This window comes from Poeciliopsis prolifica, unplaced genomic scaffold, assembly GCF_027474105.1.
Source record: "Poeciliopsis prolifica strain line A6 unplaced genomic scaffold, Auburn_PproV2 SCAFFOLD019, whole genome shotgun sequence".
Classification (NCBI taxonomy): domain Eukaryota; kingdom Metazoa; phylum Chordata; class Actinopteri; order Cyprinodontiformes; family Poeciliidae; genus Poeciliopsis; species Poeciliopsis prolifica.
The window spans coordinates 8,276,507-8,297,893 of record NW_026562394.1 but is presented as its reverse complement, the minus strand read 5'-3'; the positions used below and the strand labels follow the sequence as shown (position 1 = coordinate 8,297,893).

Here is a 21,387-nt window from a genome sequence, read left to right as displayed (position 1 = left end):
CGTAGGTCTCACTTCGGTGGAAGTGCACTCTGCTGCATGTGTGAATGCCAAGTGGACCAGAAACCGCTCCAAAAGCAGGAAGCAAACTGTAGCCCATGGCATTCTGGGTAAATGCAACCAAAATGATCACATATGTCTGGCACCAGTGAAGAAATGTCTTTTGTCAAAGACAAAAGCAAAAATAAAACGGCTAAAATCTGAGTCATGACATTTTGTGAAGAAGGAAGTTGTGATCGTCTCTTCTTCTGAAGTTTTTGTGTCTTTCCTTCCGTGGTTCTTGGCGCAGCATCGCCATAGGCAAAGGAGTACCTGGTCATTCAAAGGGTTCGGATTGTTTGACGTAACGCAGAGAGAAAGTGAACTGAAAATGTAACAAATATTGCAAGTTTGGTCCCTAATCGAAACGGGTCTACTAGACTTACCCCATCCGAATATTTTATATGCTTTAATTTATTTATAATTGTCCTGTGGTGAAAAAGTTCATTTTTTGTTTTCACGGTTCGTAAACCAGTCTGCGTTTTTGTGTCTCTTCCAGACTGAACTCCAAGCACAAGACAGACGGACAGAAGGCGTCGGCCGCATCTCCGCCTCTGGCTCCGAACAATCCCGCCAAGTGGCACAACGGGGACCACACCCGACGGAGCCGCAATGGCAAGGCGGCCAGATTCACACACGCCGAGGGCGAGAAAGGGAATGATGTATGTACTCTTCTCTACTTTGACCCCACCCCTCCCACAACTCACCCTCCACCCACCACACCTTCAGTGGTCTCTGCCACAGTCTCTGCAAAGCTCTTAACTTGCTCTCCCGTGTTGGTTTACATCAGCTCTCGTCAGCTAGACGCAAGGATTAGGAAGATTTGGTTGTGAACTTTTCTCAGGTGTCTCTGGGATGTAAACAAGGTCTGAAGATTATTAACTCAAATATTTTTGACATGTCAAAGGCCCTATGTGTGAAACTTGCTGCTCCTGCTGCTTTATTTCAGGCTCTGTTTCTTTCACTTCTCTGCCATCATGTTGTTTTTTTATTTATTTTTTTATTTTTGTCTCTTTGGTAGTTTTTGGGTTGTTTCTTTTTTTGTGTGTGTGTGTTTGTTTCTATGTCGGTGTTCTGCCAGTGACACAGTAAGGGAGCTAAGAGATGGAAGATTCCTGTGCTTTTCGTCAGTCCCCTAGCGTACGACACCCTGGATGGTAAATTTAAACATGCACAAGTTGTACTAAATAAACAGGTGACTCATAATCTGTAAATTAAGCAGCTGCTGTCTTAAAAATGTTGGAGGAAAATAAACAAGTCAAACATTTGCTGTGTCATATTTTAATGGCTGAAAATGTGACGCTGTTTCCGAAAAGGACAGAAAATGCAGTGAATAATTTTTACTATTTATTGTTTTTATGGTTTGTGTTTTTATTTACATCAGTTTTTTTTCCTCTCGTAAATGAATTGTTTCAGCTGTGGACTGGGATAAAAGTGATTAATACGCATTAAAAGTAAAACTATTCATTTAGGTCTTCCTTCTGTTTTCCATAGATGTCAGGCTATTGGTTATAGAGAATGGTTTTTTTTAAATACAGTCTGATCTTATAAAAGTAATGATTCATTTTATTATTTTTAGGGGTAGGAATTGGTATCTGGCTAAAACATCACAGGCAACAAACCAGTGATCTAATTAACTACAATTAGCAAAACAAGCGGATGCCTTTGTGTTTCCCATCATTTAAACACTTAAAGTTCAACATCAGAGGATGTTCAGCACTATGTGTAGCTGAGTTAATGAAAGGCAACCAGCTGTAACTCCAGATATCACATTTTACATGCATAGCTAACCACGAGTGACTGTTTAATATCTGTTTTATCTTACATTGGTTGCCATGTAAATGATAAAGTTTTTACTATGGGGAACAGCAAACACGTCAATGAGGGGCATTGTTCTGCTGTGGGACACAAGCCCAGATAAAAGCTAAATAAAACACTCAGATCTCAAAAAGTAAGGAGAGTGTGCAAAAAAAAGGTTGATGTGACAGAGACGATGTGGCGCTCTCTTTGCTGAAGCATCATGGTGAATGTTTGCAATAGTTGCTCAGGGGGTTATTAGCACGTCGCGGGTTCGACTCCTGGTCCCGGCGACCTTTGCCGCATGTCTTTGCCCTCTTTCCTGTCTGCCTACTGTCAAAAATACGAGCCGCTGCAAAAACTCTTTGGAGAAAAAAATAAATAAATAGTTGCTCTGTTATTTTTAATGTTAAGACGTGGTTACTTTGTAACTGAGTTTATGTTTTATTTTTGATACCAAACCTTGTTTGTTTGATGATGAAACGGCAGAAATCTGCAGGTGGGAAAATACATTTTGCATTGCCGTTATTTCTTCTCCATTCAAATATGACGCAGTAAATGCAAAGCTTGTACAAAACGAACTTGTGTTTATGGGTGCTTTGTACTATTTTTTTTAATTCTTTATAATCAAACATATATGCTCCAAAAGCTTAAAGAGTCACGAATCAGACAACCAGCCCTCGTTTCCTCCAATGAGCTCTAAACTCCTGTGTTGATTTCTGAAAACGACCTCCCTCCTATAAAGGGATTATTAATACTGCAGCAGCCTCCCAGGAGACGTTGGAATGAATTTAAAAGGCCTCAGTCACAGGGGTATCTCACAGCAGCTGATTGTGAAATGCCATTTCTTTGATGAATATGTCTCTAAACTTGGCTGCGCACACTGTAAACACTTCCTCCTGAGAACTGAAATCCCCGTTTTTCTACTCCAGCTTGCATGTGTCGAAAAGATCTCATCTGATCCCTGTTTCCCCCCCTTTTCCTCTCCCTGCTTATTTCTTTCATTGCTGTGTTTATGTTTTCTTCCGCCCTTATTGGTTCACATAATATTTGCCCGTGAATAAATGCCCAAATCTCTCTGTCTTGTCCATGTAAAAAGCGCTCATATGCTTTGGAACTGGATCAAGTAGGTTAACTGGGTATGTGTCATAGTGTCTTCTTGTCAATGCAGTTGTCTTTCTTCTAAAGGAGATAGTTCCCCTTCTCTTCCAGGCATCCAACAACTCCACCAGGCGTCAAACACATGCTCCTCCTTACTGCTGCACCATTTCAGTGTGCACGTCTCCAAAAGGCGGCAGGAGCCGGTTGCTTTCTAATTCATGCGTGCAAGAAGACTGAAAAACCTCTAAAGAAGTGGGGATGGAGTAAAAGAGGAGCATGTGATTTGGTCATAATTTTTCTGCCAGCGTTTTTTAATAGATAATGTGACGCTGCCACAATGCAACGCCACCGAGAGTTAGAAGAGTTTTAAAAAGCCACAGCGTCTCACCAAAACGACAGATTCTTGATCTAACCGATGTTTTATTTATTTATTTTTTTTATTTATGAAGCTGTGTGATTCTTTGGTTCTCCATCAGCACAGTTTGTGTTCCTGCAGTAGGTCCCTTTGGAACCGTCTCTCCACCATGGAGGAGGCAGAAAACTCCCAGGAGAACTTGAAGTAGCAGCTAACAAATAAAACCGCTAATTAGTCTCTCCTCCTTCTTAAAGCTTCCCTTTATGAGGAACCTAAAGCATGTTCAAATCAGAGATTTTGCTGGTACAGGAAAAAATAAGAAATACACTTGAAGATTTCTCATATTTTGTCACATTACAACCACAAACGTCTAATGCATTTTATTAGAATTTGGTCGAATAACAGAAAATCTCAACCTTTGCAGTACTAAGAGCCATTTTTACCTTCAGCACATCTAAATGGAGTCACATTTTAAATAGTGTTTTGAAAACAAAACCTTGCCATTTTTGATGAATAAATACAGTTGGAGGACTAAAAATAAAATAAAAACCAACACAAGGCGCTTGCAAAAGTAAGATCGATAGATTGCCTTGTATTGCGAGTCCAGACCGAAACACAGCTGAGGATTTGTGGTTTGACCACAGATGTTCTAACACCGGCACAAGTCCATGCTGGAGTCTGTGTGTGCAAAGCTGGTCACATACAGGCGCCACAGGAAGGTCGAAAGATGGCTGGGTAGAAACACAGATCAAAAGATTTATTGTTGTAACGTTTTTTAAATGCTTGCAAAGTGGAAATAAAATGAATAATCGGTGAAATGGATTCTTTTTGTTTTATTTAAAACTCTAGAGCTGACAGTTCAGGCAGACATGCAGCCCATAATTTGATGAAATATAATATTAAGGACGACCGAACCAGTGTGACATTACAGGAAACATCCAAGCAGATTGTTTTTTTTTTTAAATCATCTTTTTAGCTTGGTAGAGGAAATGTGAGCCTCACGTTGTCCTCTTACGGAAGCTGGATGTGTGACACTTTCCCAGCCACAGGAGGGCGCTAGAGGGTTCATGTTTAGTCGGAGCAGCAGAGATTCACAAGTAATTCATACTTTTCTAAAAAGTACTTTATGACACAGTGTTTTCAAAAGACAGCACTTTTGGTTTTTGAAGGGACCAACAACCCGTTTGCTGCTGCTTCTCCCAGTTTCCCCACGGCGGTCTGCCTCCTGCACGGTGGACCAACGGGTCTGAATAGGAGCCACTTTTGTTTTCATTCATTGTGAAGGAGTATCCAATAAATAAATAAATGAACACAGCCTCAAATAACGTTGACATCTAACAGCCTTATTAACACGAGTGATGACGTTAAAAGGGACCCTAGCCATTTGAGGGGTAAGCCTTGGAGGGCAGATTGCTCTTTGTTGCTGCAGTTCTGCTTATAGTTTTAAACATATTAAATGAAAAAAGGGGTTTTGTAATAGAGCTGGGCCAGCCAGCATCTAAAAGTCCAGAGTGAAGCGCATGGTTCACTGCTGCTGGAGAAGCCTCCGGGGCCAAAATGTGACTGGGGTCCCTTTGAAATGTGCTGACTCTTTTTAGTTTGTCCATCTTAGCAGTGACTTCCTCCTCCTCCTCTCCTCCTCCTCTGCTACCTGTTCATCTTCGCCCAGTGTGACTCACGTCTCACTCTTGTTATTTTTCTTCCCACATCTCTTTCACATCAGCCAGCTCTGCATGCCCTCCTCCTCCTTTTATTCCTCCTCCTCCTCCTCTTCCCTCGCTCCACTAATCTAATTAACTCTGTCCCTCTATCCTCCCTCCCCTGTTTTGATACAAATATGGCTGCATTTGTACAAGCGAAAAAGACAGCAAATCATGTAGTCTCTAGTTTCATTCATTGTTTCTGGTTTTAGTTGGCTTTTGAATTCCATCTGGATTCTTCGTCTTTTAATTTTTTATCTTTTCCTCTATTTTCTTTTGACTTTTTTTTGTTTTGTTTATTCCTCCTCAATCTCTGGACTCAAATATGTAGCCATGATACTAAAAGAGGTCATTGTCTTTTTCCCATTTCGCTGCGGAGAACATTCCTTTCTCCTTTTTTTTTTTCCTTTTTTCTTTCTTTCCTTTTTTTGTTGATATTGCATACGTGTCACTGGTTGAAATGGAAGGTAGGTAACGCTTTGCCTACGCACGTGATCTTTATGCAGATGAGAATGTGACAAGCACCCTAGCCTGAGTGACGTCAATGTTTCTCTCTCTTTCTCTTCCTCTCTTTCTGTTGTTGACCAATGATCTTTAACTAAATCAGTCTGACTTCATCAATTATGATTTGACTCGTGAGAGATTGGATTACATAGAGCTCTGGTTTTTCTCTTTACTCCTTAACCTCATTCAGAAGTCCACTATCCCGCTCTTATCTTCCAGGTCCCATTACTTTACTTATTTTGGTTAAAAAAATGAAATAAAAATTGTTTGTCCGGCATTTCTCTGTTAGTCATTTAGTCCATTCGTCTTTTGAGTTTTTCCATATTTTTATTTATTTTATTTCCGACAGTTTCTGACCGCCATCACAATCACCAGTGGTTGTATATTTTCTGACTACGCCGCTTAGTTGTCTTCTCTCCCGTGGAGAACGGCTTCTCTTTCTGCAGCAACCAGTCGGTGCTTTTTGTCCTATCTTTGGTTTGACCGAGCTGTTCAGCCCGTTGATAATGCATGCTGAAGATCCTGCCAAATTTGCTTTTTCTGAAACACATTTTGGAGGTTTTGCTCTCTTTTTGTCTTTTGTTTTCTAGCAGAGTGCATTAAGAGTTGTAGTTCCTCAGCGCCCTGGCGAATGTCTAATCTAGGCCTTATTGTCGCTGAAAGCTTACAATACGAGACACTGTTTAAAGGATAATGTCGACACCGCCGTGTTGTTTCCTCCTACGAACAAATCCTTTGAAAAGACCAAAGCTACTGTTTGTGTTGATTAGTTGGTCCCTATGGAGCCTGGGATTCATTTGGCCCTTAAAAAAGCTCCACTTTTCTTTCTTTTTTTTATTTAAAAGCCATAATAGTCTTTGTTGGTAAAATATTTCTTCCCATTGTGTATTATTTTTGTTGCTTAACAAAGAAAAAGCTTTTAAAAACTCACAATATTGTTTGGGATCAATCTTCACATGGGTATGAGGTAGAATTTTATCGCGATATTTTGTGGTACTACTGCGACAATGATCAAAATTAAAATAAAAAAAGAGAATCTACTGGCTGTGACCTTGTAGGACCACAAATACTGTCCCTGAACGAAACCTTCCTGTTCAAAACAGGCCTTTTCAGGACGCCGGCTACTTAAAGAGGAGTTATTTGTTTTTGTTCAACTTTTATCTGAAAATGAATGAAAGTTGCTTTCAGTCTGGTTATTAAGTAAATGATATGAACATTAATGTTTTACTTGTAAAATAATATTGAATAAGGGAAAAAATCTGTACCTAAATACAGAATGTCACTTTCACGATCGGTATCCATCTTTTGTAACATCATGAATTACTTTTTCGTTTTGGTCCTTTCAATGGATTTGTTCACTTAAAAATATATATATTTATATATATATTAAGCCTTTCCACATTTTGTCATATTACAGCAACAAACTTCAGTGTATTATATCATATGAATGTTTGGGTCTGACAAAGAACAATGTGTGACTGTAAAGTAGTAGGAAAAGCAAGCAAGGCAAACAATTACACACTGAAAGATTCAAAATGGTCGGCAGAGTTATCACAGATAAATACTTTCAGTGTCAAATTATGCATAACTGGAGCCATAAAAAAAAATAATTATTTTGTCTGCTAGACAATTTTCCAAGATGGACACCTTGGTTGTGCTGAATTAGATGAACGTGTTTGGTGTCAAATCAAACTTTTTTGCACATTTTGAGCCATAGAAAATAAATATATTATATATTTGCACTAAAATAGGTAGTTGATACCACTTGGGGTTACAAGTGGTATCCTAACCGAAAATTAAACATAGCTCTGCCATAGCTAATCTGCTCAACATATAAAAAAACGATTAGAAGCTAATGCTAACCATGAAGATGACTGTTGCTCATCCTGTGAAATGTTGCATGTTATTAATTTAAAGTTACATGAATATGATGGCCAAAGTCAAAAACGTATAGTGTTATGCACAGCTCATCCAAGTTGTGAAAATACGTAACATCTTTATCCAATAATTAATTTGAAAGGTTAAAACAAAACAAAAACACGGCAGCCATTGTGAAAACATCCTAAAATGTAAGAGGAATACGTGAAAAAACACACGACCTGAGGGCCGAGCAGACCAACTGTTATGCTTGTTTCCACATTTGAAACATTTTAAAGAAATATGCCGAACTACATAGCAAGCTTGCTAAGACATGCTCATCTTCAAAAACAGGGCAAGGAGAGAAATAGACCCACAATTTACTATAAGTCATGTAAGAAACACCATAAACATGTTGACGTTGAGCCGATCAGCCGACTAAAATCATTTTATGTGCATAAAAGCCAAATATAAACTGTTTATGTTTCTGACGTGTCACAATGTGGAAATGACTTTGGATACTTTTGCAGAGCTTTATGTGATAAAATCAGCCTTACCCTTGTAAACGGTGGTCTATTATTGTAACTGCATTTTTTTTTTCTTTTTTAAGAATTGCTTTTCACTTCAGCTCAATAAAAAGGTTATATCAGTACAATGGAGGTTTGCCAGCTCCAGCGATCTTGGACGACGTCAGTGAGGATGAAATGTTCCTGTTGGAGCAGCTCTCTGGAAAATAAACGAGGCTGTTTTCGTAAGAGTTAATGTCCTGGATTTAAGGGGCTCCATGAGCCCAGACGCTGAAGTCGGTAACGTCCAAACAGTTCAGGTCCTCTGTAGACAGTGAGGAAGACTTATTTCACCTTTGAACCAGGCAGCTGCTGCGTGATTTCTTTGTTTTTTTTTTAGGAAAGCGCCCGGGTCCGGAGCATTTACGCTCTGTGTGAGGGACTCCCTGCACATTGTGGGTTCTCCTCTTTGCTTTTCAGTTCTTTTCTCTTGATTTCCATGCATTGTCTCATGAGTCACTGGCAGGGAAAGGTTTTGTGTCTTTTTCTCTTGCATTTTGTGAATCTAATGATGCACTTATGTTGCCCCACTTTTCCCTTTTCTTCATACCTTACCTACTAAAGGAGGGAATACCACTTTATTGGTAAGTGGATGTTAAACAGAAGGGAGTTAAACAAGAGTAACCATTGAAAAAAAAAAAAAAGAAAAAAAAAGAAAATGGGTCGCTGTTCACATCTCAGCAAATGTTCTCAGGAAACACACAGAGAAAATTGAGTAACAGTCAGTTTGTTTTCTGATTCAACTGATTCAATAATTGTGATCTTTATTTTGTTCCTTCCATTTCTGTGATGTTTCGTCAAGTTGTCTTCTCTTCCTGTTTTGTTTCATTTCTATTATTTTTAGCCATTACTAAAAAAAAATAAAAAATACTGAAGAAGTCCTCTTTCTATTCTCCAGAATCTGTAGCTCTGTTCTTTCTGCCTCTGCTCTAAAACTTATTTGGTTCACTTTTTCTTTATTCCCTCTCTCTTCCTAGTTCTTTTGTTTGTTTTTTGCGATTCTTATTTTTATTTCTCTCAACTCATTATGGTTTTGCATGTCAAGTATTGCATGCGCTGCACCATAGAGGACTATCTATAAGCCATATGGAGAAAACCTAGATCTTTTTTTTCTTTTAGATGTTTATCTTCTTTTGGCAAGTAAACCGTAGCTCTTTATCACCAGCCTGAAAACATTCTGATGCTATTTTTGTCCTATTTCTTTTCTTTTTGTTCTTTTCCTTTGTTGGTCGTAATTTCTCTGCAGAAGCTGCGTCTGCTGAATGCAAGCTCTGCAGGCATCCAGTCCTCTTTACTAAAAGAGCAAAAGCTCCACAGCGCCCCCAGCAGGAGCCAAGCCGAAGAGACTGGGAGTGTGGATGGCAAGATCGCAGCTGTCGGGAGCTCCTTAACTCAGACGTCAGGGAGTAGAAGCGGCCAGCGAGGCCAGAGAAGGAGCTCCCACTCCCCCGATCACAGCAGCGACTCGGCCCACTCCCAGCACAACCACGTTCACAAAGGGAGGACGTCCCGTCATCAGCGAAAGTAAGCCGGTGCTGGACTTTTCCAAGCTCTTCTCGCCAAATTGCTCAGATTTGTGGCATTCTGGAAAGAGGTCAACAAAGTTATGACTTTTCATCCCTTCCTGCTCCTCTTGATTTTAAAATGACGTATATATATTGCTTCTTACAATAAAACAATGTACACATAAAGGAGAAAAAACATGGAGACAATATTAAATATGTATATTTTTTCTTATTCGTTTCTTTTTTTGCTCTGTCAATTTACATTTTTGGATTGATCTGCTGATTCCATTGTGGCTAAAAAGTGTCGATTGTGTGTTTTATTTGGTTTATTGATTTTTCAGACAGAAAACAACAGAAGACGTACTTACATTAATAAACAAAACAAATGAATCAATTAAATTGCTGCATTTTTCCCCCAGGGCAAAAGGTGGCCACTCCTCCAAGCGTCACAGCCGCTCTAATCGAGGCCAGGCGCATCACAAGAGCCCGTCGGCGTCTCCGGGACGCCACTCACACGTGTCAGGTAGGAAGAACGACAAGTCTCGGAGCAAAGCCAACCTCCGGCAGCGCAGCAGCTCCTGGAGCAGCGGCCGCTCGTCCTCGCGCTCGGCCTCCAGAGACAAGGGCACCGGCAAGGTCAAGTCCCCGCACAGCAGACAGAACGTCTCCAGGTGAGGCCCAGCGGGACGAAGGTCTCGCCACCTAGATTCGCTTTGCTGCTGCCGCTCTGACGGCCGACTGTCTGTCACGCAGAGAGAAGGACAGCGCCAACCGCTCGGACACCGACAGCCGAGCTCGGCGCCGCTCACGCAGCTACTCGCCCATCAGGAAGAGAAGAAGGGACTCCCCCAGCTTCATGGAGGCTCGGAGGATCACCAGGTAACGCCTCTTTATCGCCAGAATAAACATCCTGGTTTCTATCGTAGAACATCACAGCCTTTACATAAAATGCCCTGCTCATGTGTGAAAATGTCTCGTGTTCAGCAGCTTCAAGAGATGCCATACAAAAAGGCATTAGAAGGAGGAAACTTGGACTTTTTAACATAATATTTCAGTTATATGGACAGTATGGATCAGACACCTTGCCTATTTATACAAATAGAAAGTAAAAACTGTAAACTATGCGTGTTTGTCCAGGAGGAGTGAATTCGATCTGATGGGTTTCCTTTGTAGCATCTCTGAAACCCTAATTTATCTTACTGTACTGTTTGATCAATCGAAATGCAAATATAATTGAATTGAAATGGTTGGTTTTTGTAAAGTGCCTTGAGACTTCCTTTGTTGTGAATTAGCGCTATATAAATATAAATGAACTCAATTAGAAAATAGACCTTTTGCCTTACCAACCACACCACTCTGTGTAATACTTCGGTAATGAGAAAACATTTCACAGTCACCAGTTAAATTTAAAGCGGATAATGTTGAATTGCACACAGCAGCAGGATTGGTTACTAAATACCGACAGATTTCAGCTGCTTTCTTGGTTTCCTATGCCTTTTCTTCATTGGTACTATTTTTTTTTTCATGCGGTTACAATTTATTACACATAATTTATGGATCAATGTTGCGCTCTGGGTTCGATTTGATTTCTCTGTGTTTTTTTTTTCAGAGATTTGCCGTGAATATTCGAAGTATCTTCACTGAGAAAACAACATGTTAGGCATCATTTTTATCTGCCACATATGTTTGGTTTGTTCTTCACGTTAAATGATTAGTTTTTCATCCTCATCAGTCCTACTTGTTGTATGGTTTCTTGTAATCGGTTACTTGAGCAGGAGGAAAGGAAGATTCCCCCACTCCTGTTAAATCCACTTTGCCGTTTCTCTCCCTGTTCGTGTGAAGTGTTGACGGACCCGATGAGTGAAATGCGTGTACCTTGTCGTGTTTGCTTCAGTCCTGAAGGTCCTCGCTTGGAGACAACGGGATGCTGCTGAATCCACGTGCTGCAGGCTTGTTACCCTGGTAACAGCTGCCGTGCAGCAGAGCCCTGCTAGTCTGACCCCTGAACTCAGCCGAACATCAAACCGTCAGAGCTCCCCTGAGTAAACCTGGACTCGTCTTGTCTTTTCCTTTGTCCTTTCTCTCTTTCTCCATCACACCTCTCAAGCTCGCCGTTCAGTTCTTAAAGCTACACCCCACTGACATCACGCACTAACGCTGCAGCGCAGGGAAGCAAACACCGAAATGCTGCCAAGGTCCATTTACTCGGTCATTGGCAGAACATCAGATGCAGAAGATGAAGGTTCCGCTGAACATTCATTTTGTGATTTCTCTAAAAAAAACTAAAAAAAAAACTTCTGACCCGACATAAACTCCTTCAAGCCACAGAACTGCCTGGACTTTTTCCCATAAATGTGTAAATGTTGTCAAACTCAGGAGTTCATATAAAATGGCAGGCAATTAAAAACAGTTGAAAATATTTCTGACTTTATTCTGTTAGCTGTTTGTTACAATATTCTGACAGAAAATAAACTGCAAAGGTTCAACGTGTTTATTCCGGATATCCACCAACCAAAGATTTTGTGCACAATTAAACATTTTAAATCTTCTGGAATATTGTGAGGAGTTAAATTTACAATATAATAAACATATAAAAACAACAAACAAAAAAAAAACAGCCTGGTTTTGATTGAAAATGTAAGTATTTTAGTTATAATTGACAGTACAATAATCAGTCAAATATTTTATTGAAAACGCCTGACATCACATTACACACCTGTGGAGTTGAACAGATTTTATTTTATAAAAAAAAAAAAAGACTAAACTGACATTATAAGCTGCTGTAGTATCTGTTGGCGCAATTAGCGTAACTAATTGGAATTATCTGAACTTCCCAGATAAAACAGATCTTTACCTGAAATGTAAACGCTGTCAGCATTTTCTGTCAAAACAAATTCGAAACTGGAATAAAACAAACAAACAAAAAAAAAAAACAGCAAATTTATGTTCATCCTTGTTTGAACATAACAGCCTATCGGCAACCTAATTACAACTCTAAAAACATCTTAAACACCTGATATTTAAAAACAGATGGCTCTAAGTCGTCCACCTTCAGTAAGAACTTCCACACTGAAAAGTGTTGCCAGCATTTCCGGTTCGCGATCAGGTCATTTGAGTCCGATGTTTGAGCGAATACCACACCAGTGACTAAAATGTTGAAAACTCCACGGTTCTGCTGGAATGAGAAGGAGGGGCAGACATGTTGTGCGTCTCCTTGGTAGCATTTCTCCGACCCCCGGTGTTGATTTGTGTGGGTGACGACCTCCACTGAGAGAAAGGCGGTTCTTTTGGTGGCGCTAACAGCCGATTACCTTACAGGAAGCAATTCCACGGTTGCTATTAACAATTCGATCTATTCAAGCTTCAACTAACAAAATGCATTTTCCTGCTGCTGAGTGTGTGGATGATCAGCTTTTTATAACCCACAAAGCTCATCTCTTTTAGAAATTGCACTCGTTTACTGTTTCTGGGACCTAACTCTGACTTGCTGGTCTTGTCTCTAAAGCATCACGTTGCAGATAACAGCCTGATCACCTTAATGTCTTAACACCTCCCTCATCCTAACTTGTCACACTGCTGTCTCTCTCCGACGTCTTTGTCCCTGCCCCGCCCCCTCAGCGCTCGGAAGCGGCCGATCCCGTACTACCGGCCCAGTCCGTCGTCGTCGAGCTACGACAGCAGCCCGTCCCGGTCCAGCCGCAGCCGCAGCTACAGCAGCTACAGCAGCTACAGCCGCACCAGAAGCCAGAGCCACAGCAGGAGCCGCAGCCGCAGCCGGAACTGGAGCCGGAGTCGCAGCAAAAGCCGCAGCCGGAGCTGGAGCCGGAGCAGGAGCCGCTCCCGCAGCCACCACAGCTACTACAGCCACAGCAGCTACGACAGCCCGGGCTTCTGAACGCCGACAAGGTGGAGGATGTTGCGAGTCTTCCCTTCCGGAGTCCAAGCTCCTCCATCAGGGACAACACCGTCTCCAGAAAAGAGCCTGAACAAAGACGCTCTGTATTTTATTACGGCACATTCGTTTGGATCGAACCGTCTCTGATCATGCATCGCACAGGCAAAACAAGAAACAAAAACTCATCAATTGACTGAGCCCAAGGAACAAATCGCACCATCAGCTAGCACTTTTCCGTCTCATCCTCCACCACCAGAAGGGAGTTGGTAAACAAACACATGCTCCGTGAAAGTAGAGAAACATATATGTATTCTAAAAAATAAAACAAACAGGAGCTAAATAGAAAACAAAGCCCACCAAAAGGAAACCTTCCAGATGTTTGTTTTCCCTGCCATCCTGTGCTCATCCCTTCAAACCCGTCTTCTTATCCAATAGCAGAGATCAACAAAAGTTAGAACAAAGGAGAACTGGACAGATGGAGGGAACAAAGAAAAAAAAGACAACAAAAAAACCCAGCTTTTTTATGATTATAACTTTTATTGTATCGATATTGCCTGTATAGATTTAAACTCTGATACGTTCTGGCTTTGTAAACTATGCACTGTATATTCCATTTAGCTTAAGCAGGCGTGTTTAGCATGTTACAAAGATTCTCCTGGAAGAGGATTTACAAACTGAGAAGGGTGCCATTGAGTGCGTGAAGGGAGGGGGGGCGGGTGCCGTGTATTACGTACTTTCACTCTCCTCCCGTAACCATGTTCTTTCTACTAATCTGTGTGTGTGGGAGCGTGCGTGTGTAGGTGTGTGTGTGTGTGTGTGTTGAAACCTCGTCTTCAAAGATCAGCAAGTATCAGCAGGAAAACTGCAAAATTATGTCCCGGCATACGTGTGTTTTCATCTCGAGTTTATCCTATTTATATGTTTATTTATTGGATTATTTATTTATTTGATGTTTAATTTATTCTACATTTTGTCACCGATGCAGACAGATCATGCATCAGGATATGATCAAAGGAGATGGTTTCGGTTTACATACAAGTGACTGACCAGAAGTAAAGTAAATGATTGAATTATTGTACAACAGGCCTGTTCAGACTCTGGCCCCGTCTTTCCTGTTTTTTTGCCTCACCTGAGAGAAAAAAAAAAGCTCAATCTTCCTATGTGGTTTTCACAACGTCTTTTTGTCCCCGACAGAAAACTCCACATCGTATTTACGCCGTACCGAAGGTCAGCTAGTTACGTCCGCCAACTGAAGATGTACCACGACAAAAACAATCACAGCATCGTCTGTGGGACAGCAAGTAAACCGGTGATACAATCACTTAAGTCTTCCTTTCCATTCACGGAGTCTTTTTCCACTCAAACGTACAACTCTTAGTGTAAGCAGACCTAACCCAACCGGTGTGTCGAGTATATCATTGCCCCTTTTGTTCAGATCATTCTTTGTATTGTACAAACTAAGCTACATGGTAATAAACAAATGAGGAATTAATCAAGCTCTCGCGTTATGCGTTTTCCCTTCTCAAGACGTAACGCTGTGCTGATCGTCTCTTGCTCATTGGCGGGATTCATACGGCAGCTAGAGAGCGAATCTGGAGCTACTTCTCAAGTAGATATGAAAAACATATCCCAGCATAAAGCTGTTTGAAAATATTTTACAGATAAAAAGAAAATTCAGGGATGCACTAATTTGAATTGGTTTATAACATAAACTTTGAATAAAATGCATTGAGTCTGCAGAGCAATGCACTGGAAGTGAATTCAATGCATCCCTCCTTTTCCTTTCCATTGATATTTTTTACATTCTTAGGTTTAAAAAGGCCTCATTGTTGTTATTTATTCACAGTTGATGCAGGTGAATTCTCTCCCTCAGTCCAAAATGCGAACTTATCTCGTTCCTCCCAGAACAATCCCGCGTCCCTCCAGCGTTTTCTAGTTTCTTTCAGAAGCACAGAGAGGGGAGGGGCTTCCTCACAGGATTTCCACAGAGCAGCTGACGCTACGCACCGCCCTCCTGTTGGATTCTATTTACATGCTGCGTCTGCCACAAATAGAGGTTCCAGCACTTTCCAAGACCTCTTGGGGGAGGCGTGCCGGTGGGGCTGGAGGGGGTGGGATGTTTTGACGGCGGGGGGCTGGAGTCTCAAAGCGTATAAAGGTGCTGTGCTGAGAGGCAGGGAGCATGTTTGGAGCTTTTCTTCTGCAGACACACCTCCTCTGACTGACCGCAGCCAGCATGGCCGAGAGACGCATTCCCTTCACCTTGCAGCGCGTCCAGAGCTGGGACCCGTTCCGGGACCTGCACCAAACCAGCCGCATCTTCGACCAGGCGTTCGGCCTCCCGCCCGTCTTCGAGGACTTCTCTGGGTTCCCCACCACCCACTGGCCCGGGTACATGAGGCCATCGCTCATGACCCCAGATATTATGATACCCCAGAGCCCTATGATGTACCACCCGGGACACATGATGGCCCACCAGGCCAGAGCCCTGTCCCGGCAGATGAGCAGCGGGATGTCCGAGATCAAGCAGACGCAGGACAACTGGAAGATCTCCCTGGACGTCCCCCATTTCTCACCTGAGGAGCTGGTGGTGAAGACCAAGGATGGCGTTTTGGAAATTTCTGGTGAGCGCTTTTCCTTCCTTCCTTTTCAGCATGCTTGTTTTAAAAGTTTGCTTCACAGAGAGAGATGTGAGGAGTTGGAAAAGCAAGAATTACAAGAAGTTAAACTGCAGGAGGACAATACTTTCCCTTAACCCTCCTGTTGTCCTCGGCTTATGTCGACCGAGGACAAGCCCTTAAAAAATATGTTTTTCAATTGCAGCTGCATACAGAAACTTTAATCTAACAGTCCTGCATCAGAACTATGGTGTGCACAACTCAGGGGGAAGTTTAGGCTCAAGCAATCCAAATGTGAACTTTACAAAAGAAATAAAAATAACCAAACCCAGGCCTCAGGTCAGACTGACCGGAAGACTAAGGAATCACAGCTGGACAGGCAAACAGTATGGAATGGCATCACTGATCTCCGTAAAACTGATATCTTTTCAAATTTCCCCCCCCTCCTGTTGCCCTCGGGTTGACATGACCCGAGGACAAGCCCTTATAAAACATTTTTTAATTGCAACTGCATACAGAAACTTGAAATCTAACAGTCCTGAATCAGACCTACAGTGTTCACAACTCAGATGGAATTTTCTGCTGCAGCAATTCAAATGTGAACTTGACGAAAAAAATAAGAACAACCTCCTCTTGTCTTCGGGTCAAAATGACCCGAAGACAGAGGAGGGTTAAGACTTGGGATAAGACTCCAGTTGCAGGATAAGGAGAACTCAGGATATTATCTCAAGACACCCCACCCCAGTGGAAGGGAGGGGTAGTTTTGGCCGATTTCCTTCCAAATACGTCACAACACACAGTTCAACTTGTGGGAGGAAACTTTTGCAACCTCTAACAGACATGCAGAGCAAAATTGTAATATTTAACCAATCCTGTCATGATTTCACCTCAGGATATCGTCTCAAGATGTATTCTGCCCCTCCCCCACGACCTGAGGAACAGAAGCCCATAGATAGACAATATGCAGTTTGTGAGAGACAGTTAAGCAGGTCAGCTATGGAAAAAGCTATTTTAACTCCCCCTCCATCATCCTAAAACACTAAAGCAAACTGAAAGCTGATGTAAGATCCCGTAATAACCTGGATCTCCGAAGCCTTGCACCCTGCGCCGCCTGTGTGGCGTTACCAAAAGGACCGTCCTCACAGCAAAGCGACGTAATTGTGAGTCACAGCGGCTATCTGCTACTTTAAAAGGGCAGCTGGATCCCGTCCCGCTGCCTCACTGCCAGCCTCGCTGGTGTGAAGACACTGGACCTGGTCAGAAAAACAGAGATAAACAAAGCGTGTGATTCAATGGGAGGGGAATTTGACACTTCATGTCTAAAGGTTCACATCATCAGCTTAATTAGAAATGTTTTTCCACACGCTAACGTATCATCTCCTCAGCTGCTGTAGGCCTGTTCACAACTAAAGGCTAAAGAAGCTGAGCTGAAGTTGTGTGTTTACATCAAGCCGTTTGGTCCTATTGAGAAGATATGATAGAGGGGCAGCGTTTAAGCAGCACAGACAGACATGCAACGCCAAAACCACTTCTTCTTCTTCTAATAACGATCAGAATAATAACCATAAAGCAAAGGCCTTCATGAACAAGATGAGATAAAAATAGTCATATTTAATATTCCTTAGAGTGCAAAGGACTAAACCAGTTCATCTCAGACCTTGTATTAATTTTGTAAATATATGTTTTGACAGAAATAAAATGATAAAATGATTCTGCATTTCATTTACACATTTCACATTCAACAAATGAAACAGGAAGTTCGTCCCAAGTGAATTTCCAAAAGAAAGTCAAACGTTTCTCACCTGGGTTGACCTGAAAATCCAATATGGCTGGCACACATTTAAAAACATGGCAAAAGCTGCTGTAATAAGTTACTTTCATTTCTGGCCTTATAAAATCTCAGTAGATTGCACTGGTGAGTTTCATAGCTTCAACATATCATTTTTTTATGCACATTTACTAGCCTATTTTGCTAGTGATTAGCTTGTGCCTTGACGCAAATATTGCTCTGCTTTCTGTCTGCTCCTGTTTTAGCAAAATGTTCTCCACTGTAATGGACCACCAGACGACCCTTCAGGGTCGTTTTTTTTCTCCTTCTATTCCTTTTTTTCGTGCTACAATATTCCCTAGTAGTTGTTTTTTTTTAGATAGAATTTGCTAATGAATTATTGGTTATCCATTAGCTTCGGCCTGAATACTCCAGAAAATGCCTGAGGTTAAAGGTTATATATTACTAAAAGAGCTGTCGCACTAATCTCATAAATTCATGGTTTGGAAACAGAAGACACAGCTTAAGCTGATTTCCTTAATCATGTCTTCAGACCTCCTTGTGAAGACCCATGTTTTGTAGATTTCATTCGATACTAAGAGAGCCATCTGAAAGCAAAATTAAACAATTTACCATTTGAATCTCATTAATTGCATGGTGAAAATAGACAATTGCACTAAGGAAATGCTAATAACGCTGTCGTTTTCACAGGGAAGCATGAAGAAAGAAAGGACGAACATGGTTTTGTGTCAAGAAGCTTCACCAGAAAATACACGTAAGTCACTTTTAACTATCACTAATTAAGAATCGGTTAATTCAACACTGACCGTTTTTTTTATTTTTTAACTTTGTAATCTAAAATAATGACATAATTAAAATATAAAGCAATAAGCCAGCAACCAAATCAAAGCTTAGTCTGTCTACTTTTAGATCTGCTTGAGTTTATAACTGATTCATTAGATTTCAGGCCTCCTGGCAGACAAGCCCTGCCTGTGCCAATCTATAGTTTAGCTCTGCTGTCACCTACAGGCTGAAATGCAGTACTGCTTTTAATATATTCCATGGTGAAGTGTTGACTGTTGTTGTTCTTGTATCAAAGGTCTCTGCATTTCATTATAAATGACTGAAATAGGTACCGTGCAGAAGTATCTTTAGCCCTTTATTGGTGTCCCATTTCAATTACAGTTCAGTGTACTGCGAAGTTAGTTTTCCGACAAAAGTATTTGTTTGCATAATATTGTATGTTGTTGACCTCGGAGCGTATTTAATGGTTCTGCATTTTATTTAGCGGGAACATAATAAAGTGGGATGAGGCGCTAAGATTTTCATTTGTCAAAAATAAAATACCTTGAAGATTGGAATGAAAGGGGGCAAAACGTGAAAAGATTCGGTACTTTTGAGACCCCAAAACTTGACCGTGTCCTTTTCGCGCCTCTCTAGACTGCCCCCTACAGCCAACATCGAGAAGGTGACGTCCTCCCTGTCTCCAGAGGGCGTCCTGACTGTGGAGGCTCCAATCAACAAGCCAGCCCTGGAGTACTCTGAGACCACCATTCCTGTAAACGTGGAGAGCTCAGGAGCCGTGGCCAAGAAGTAGAAAGACGTGCCGGGCTTGAGCTCTCTCAGTCATCATCCCAGTGACTCAGCGACATACACAAACACACACGCACTTTTATATAAGAGTTTTATCTACCGGTAATTGTGAATATAAACGGGGGATATCTTACTGTTTCTTCCAAATTGGCCCTATGGCTTGCCCCTGCTTTCCTCCCCCATCCTCCCACAGCATTGAGCCGAGCACATGGTGTAAACACATCTACACCACTGCCATGTGCCAGTTCATTGAGCTGTGACTACGCTCCTCTGAAGGACTCATCTCAGCTTGGTCCCATTCACAGATGATTTTAGCTGTTATTTATTGCATCTTCAAACCCACCTGGTAGTGTCCCTTGCCAATAACGCTGTGTCACTGGGTTGGAAAGCAACCGATTTATATCTGAAAATGTGTTTGTTTGTTTTTTAAGCCACTGAACCAGAAAATAAAGAAAATTAAACCTGTAAGGTCTCCTCTGCATCAGCTGTCTCTCTCCTCACTGAGACGTTTAATCAGTCACTCTGAGCTGTGTTTAATAATGACAGAAACATCAAGCCTCTGGATGTTGTAGCTTCCTCTCACCGAGTTTTTCACGCAATGGTCAGTCATGCAAGAGAGAGCAATGAAGCGAGTCAGGCCCTGTGAGTGACTCAGGCCTAGCAAAATGCATCCTGATGGTTGTTTTACAGACTTAATAACAGAGTGTCAGTGAGGCTGCTTCAGATGATCGCGCATCGGTGAAGTATTTGCAGGAAAGCTGCTTTTTCTCTCAAACCACTTCTAGATTACTGTCTTTTACTGGAACAAAACCTCCATATGAGAAACAAAAATCAACAGGAAAACAATGTTTTCAGATATTTTGTGAATGCATGAAAGATGTAAATATCAAAGTAAAACAGTAGCGTGAGAATAATGTCTGTGTATATATATATATATATATATATATATATATATATATATATATATATATATATATATATATATATATATATATATATATATATATATAAAACCCCCACTATAAACCCAAGTGGCTGATATCAGTAAATCCTACCAATGGCTGGAAAAAGCTGGACTCAAGGACAGCACAGAGGCCCTCATCCTGGCCGCCCAGGAACAGGCCCTAAACACCAGAGCAATAAAGGCCCAGATCTACCACACCAGACAAGACCCAAGGTGTAGGTTGTGCAAGGAGGCCCCTGAGACAGTCCAGCACATAACAGCAGGGTGCAAGATACTGGCAGGGAAAGCGTACATGGAGCGACATAACCAAGTGGCAGGCATAGTGTACAGAAACATCTGTGCAGAATATGGACTGGAAACCCCGAGATCAAAGTGGGAAACACCCCCAAAGGTGGTAGAGAACGCCAGAGCTAAGATCCTGTGGGACTTCCAGATCCAGACAGACAAAATGGTAATGGCGAACCAACCAGACATTGTCGTAGTGGATAAACAACAGAGGAAAGCCGTTGTGGTAGATGTAGCAATACCAAGTGATTGCAACATCAGGAAAAAGGAGCACGAGAAACTGGAGAAATACCAGGTCCTCAGGGAGGAACTGGAGAGGGCCTGGAAGGTGAAGACCACAGTGGTGCCTGTGGTCATCGGGGCCCTCGGGGCAGTAACCCCCAAACTGGAGCAGTGGCTACAACAGATCCCAGGAACAACATCAGACATCTCAGTCCAGAAATGTGCAGTCCTTGGCACAGCCAAGATACTGCAGGACCCTCAAGCTCCCAGGCCTCTGGTAGAGGACCCGAGCTCAGAGGATAAGAACCACCCGCGGTGGGTGAGAAGGGATTTTTTTTTTTTATACATATGTATATACATATATATATTTGTGCCATATTCAGAATTATGTTGATGACACTGCCATCATGGGCTGTATCAAAGAAAACGAAGAAGAGTACAGGAGCCTGGCAAGAGACTTTATTGTCTGGTGCCATAGAAACAACCTGCAGCCAAACAGATCCAAGGCAAAGGAAACTGGTCATTGACTTCAGAAGGGTCAAAGGCAGTCCACAACCAGTTCTGATAGGAGTGTGGAGGTCATGTGGAGCAATAAATATCTTGCCCTGCTGCTGGACAACA

At 41.7% G+C, this 21,387-nt stretch overlaps 2 protein-coding genes across 4 annotated transcripts in view; both read left to right on the top strand.

Moving 5' to 3' along the window:
* Positions 1-14,812, top strand: part of srrm3 (serine/arginine repetitive matrix 3) — a 75,311-nt gene extending 60,499 nt beyond the window's left edge. Inside the window, exons 10-14 of one of the 3 annotated variants that reach the window (XM_055043409.1) lie at positions 536-698; positions 9,166-9,440; positions 9,841-10,092; positions 10,175-10,300; positions 13,040-14,812. In XM_055043409.1, coding sequence (XP_054899384.1) covers positions 536-698; positions 9,166-9,440; positions 9,841-10,092; positions 10,175-10,300; positions 13,040-13,316 — 1,093 coding nt within the window. In that variant the 3' untranslated portion in view covers positions 13,317-14,812. Of the gene's footprint in view, positions 1-535; positions 699-9,162; positions 9,441-9,840; positions 10,093-10,174; positions 10,301-11,315; positions 11,829-13,039 lie in introns of those variants that run through there. The other 2 variants (XM_055043408.1, XM_055043410.1) reach the window with 2 other exon arrangements.
* Positions 14,813-15,430: 618 nt separating this feature from the next.
* On the top strand, positions 15,431-19,763 carry hspb1 (heat shock protein, alpha-crystallin-related, 1). Its single transcript, XM_055043415.1, has 3 exons — positions 15,431-15,940; positions 18,414-18,477; positions 19,143-19,763. The coding sequence occupies exons 1-3, from the start codon at positions 15,553-15,555 to the stop codon at positions 19,297-19,299; spliced, it is 609 nt and encodes a 202-aa protein (XP_054899390.1). The 5' UTR covers positions 15,431-15,552; the 3' UTR covers positions 19,300-19,763.
* The last annotated feature ends 1,624 nt before the right edge of the window (positions 19,764-21,387 follow it).